This window comes from Cynoglossus semilaevis, chromosome 11 (genome assembly GCF_000523025.1).
Source record: "Cynoglossus semilaevis isolate Cse_v1.0 chromosome 11, Cse_v1.0, whole genome shotgun sequence".
Taxonomy (NCBI): domain Eukaryota; kingdom Metazoa; phylum Chordata; class Actinopteri; order Pleuronectiformes; family Cynoglossidae; genus Cynoglossus; species Cynoglossus semilaevis.
The window spans coordinates 1,035,976-1,038,475 of NC_024317.1; the positions used below are offsets into that span (position 1 = coordinate 1,035,976).

General features: G+C 52.5%; 1 protein-coding gene and 1 long non-coding RNA gene across 7 annotated transcripts in view; one reads left to right on the plus strand and one right to left on the minus strand.

Moving 5' to 3' along the window:
- The window catches only part of LOC103385699 (uncharacterized), a 24,971-nt gene that overhangs the window by 12,909 nt on the left and 9,562 nt on the right, over nucleotides 1-2,500 (minus strand). The gene's annotated exons all lie outside the window — the stretch shown is intronic.
- epha2a (eph receptor A2 a) overlaps nucleotides 1-2,500 on the plus strand; it is a 13,563-nt gene that overhangs the window by 5,164 nt on the left and 5,899 nt on the right. For all 4 annotated transcript variants that reach the window (XM_025060162.1, XM_025060161.1, XM_008319668.3 and 1 more), the window contains exons 4-5: nucleotides 1,706-1,861; nucleotides 1,959-2,291. In XM_025060162.1, the coding sequence (XP_024915930.1) occupies nucleotides 1,706-1,861; nucleotides 1,959-2,291 (489 nt within the window). The remainder of the gene's footprint in view (nucleotides 1-1,705; nucleotides 1,862-1,958; nucleotides 2,292-2,500) is intronic.

Genomic DNA, 2,500 nt, shown 5'->3' on the forward strand with positions numbered 1-2,500 from the left:
CGGTCGCAGTCAGAGGGCGGGGAGTGAGTCGACAGTTGGCGCATGAGGGTGGTTAGTTCCGTGGCTGCTTAGTTAGGTGTGGAGTGTAATTTAGTCAAGAGGATTAGTGGAGCAACAGGACAGCTGTTAGCCAATGACATGCCCCGCTTCGCCTCCCTTTGCTCTTTCATCCGGTTGTTAACACACGCAACGAGCTCCCTAATCCGTGTTCCCACTCATTAGAACAATTGGTCGGACACAAAGAGCAGAAAACAGATTCAATTAACAAATGCACCGGTGCGGAACACGAGTCCTTTTCACACGAGTGCTGCGGCCACAGAGGGCGCCGGCCAATCACAGGCATCGACAAGTGGAGAGGCGACTTAGTGAAGTTTACCAACTGCTAGTTAACAAGATTCTTCACCTGGACTTAAAAAAATTAGATTACAAGTCTCATCGAGAGAAACACACACACACACACACACACCTGCTGCCGGGTTCAAACCCCATAATAAGTGAGAGAACATATTTATGGCAGCACTGGGTCCAATCAGGGAACAATAGATGAATGGAGCTGCAGTTTCATTGGTACGTGACAGAAGTCCTGCTGCTTCAGCTCAAGATGAAATGAACCGGCCCCCTTTTCTTATGCGAAAAGACCTCACCCGCACCCCCCCCCCCCCCCCAGTCTCTGAGGGACTCCCCTGAGAGAACTTCTGTTGGTGCTCCAGACCTTTGCCCCCCCTCCCCCCTCCCCCCCCCACCATCTATTCATCGCCGTTCCTCCTACTCAACCTCAACCCCAACCTGCTGCTGCCTCTTCCACACCACGGCCGAGCTCAGGGGGCCAAGGTCCTTCTGCCCCGGTGGTGCAGTGACGCGACCACGTCGCCATTCCGGGTGGGGCGGGGGGGTGAAGGAGGGGGGGTCTGACCTCTTCTCGTGGCCACCAGTGCTTTGACCACATGAACGACCCCTCCCTGGAGAAAGGGCAGAATGAACGGAGAGACGTGAATTCTTCCACCACAGCGACTCTGTGTGTGTGTGTGTGTGTGTGTCTTCTCGACTGACTCACAGAGTGTGTGTGCATCTGTTTCCATCAACACTCAGCAGCAGTTTTTTTTTCGTCTTTCCTGATCGTCTTGCTGCATCTTGTGTTCTGTAATCTGTGACTTGTGTCGGGGTTGGAGGAAGGAAGGAAGAGAAGGAGGAAACGTCGGTCGCAGACGGCCTTACAGCTCTCACATCCTGGTGTGTGTGAACAGTGTGCATGTTCATTAACCTCCGGTGACCCCGCAGAGTTTTATCTGCGTGCTGTAACGTCCTCCGCTCCGCTGCCGTTTCCTCTGGCAAAAACACAAATGTTATTTTCTGAGAGAATATGAGCTGAGAGCGGGTTCTCGGGGAAAAGGCGGATCAGATCACCTGATGGATTTAATGCTGCATCTTCATCCGGTTGACACCGGCATTGTGACATGAGATTAGGCCTCTGAGCAAAAAAGGCGAGTGCAGGCAGGTCGTCAGGGAAATCCCTGTTCGCTCCTCTCCATACAAAGACTCTGTGATTACAGGTTAGTCACAACAAACGCTTCCTGTCGGCCCGTGAACGACTGCTATTTCACGGCCGCCTCATTGTTTGCATCTTGATCAGTTATTCCTTCCTGTGTCTCACCCGTTCCTATATGTCACGCCCAAACCAACGCTCGCCCTTTTTTCTCGCCCACAGCCTGTAAGCCCGGCTACTACAAGCCGTCCGTGTCCAGTCTGCTGTGTCAGGTCTGTCCTGACAATACCAGGCCCTCCGAGGCCGGCGCCACTGAATGTCAGTGTGAGGAAGGTTTCTTCCGCTCCCCCTCAGACCCGCCATCGTCTCCCTGCTCTGGTAACAATTCGTTCCACCGTCAGATCTTTGAAAAAACACGTCTATATTTTCAGCACAGACGGGGCTGACTGTTCTGTCACACACTTCCTTCCCCCAGCTCCACCCAGTGGCCCCCGTGACCTCACCTCCACCACCCTGTCAGCAGACGGCAGACTACAGCTGCTGTGGAGCGCGCCGCTGATGACCGGGGGTCGCAGTGACCTCACCTACAGCGTGGTGTGCGAGCTGTGCAGCGGAGCCGCCTGTTCACCCTGCAGCGAGAAGATCCGCTTCGAGCCGGGTCCTTCAGACCTGCGGGACACAGCGGTCATCGTCACCGACCTGGACTCTCATCTGAACTACACCTTCACTGTGGAGACCCACAGTGGTGTGTCCCAGTACTGCAGCCAGCGGCCCACGGCCACCATCACCACCGCTCTGGACTACACCGGTGAGAACCTCCGTTTGTTTCCTTAACTCAGACACACACTTATTTTTTTCCCCCCTAGATTTTTCATCAAAAAATGTTTCATATGTAAAAAAAACTTAAAAAAAATGAATTTAATATTGAAAATATTCTGTATTCCATCAATAACAAGATGTTCTTTAAAACCAATGTGTTAAAAACATACTGTTAAATGAAATCAATTCACTCTGGTT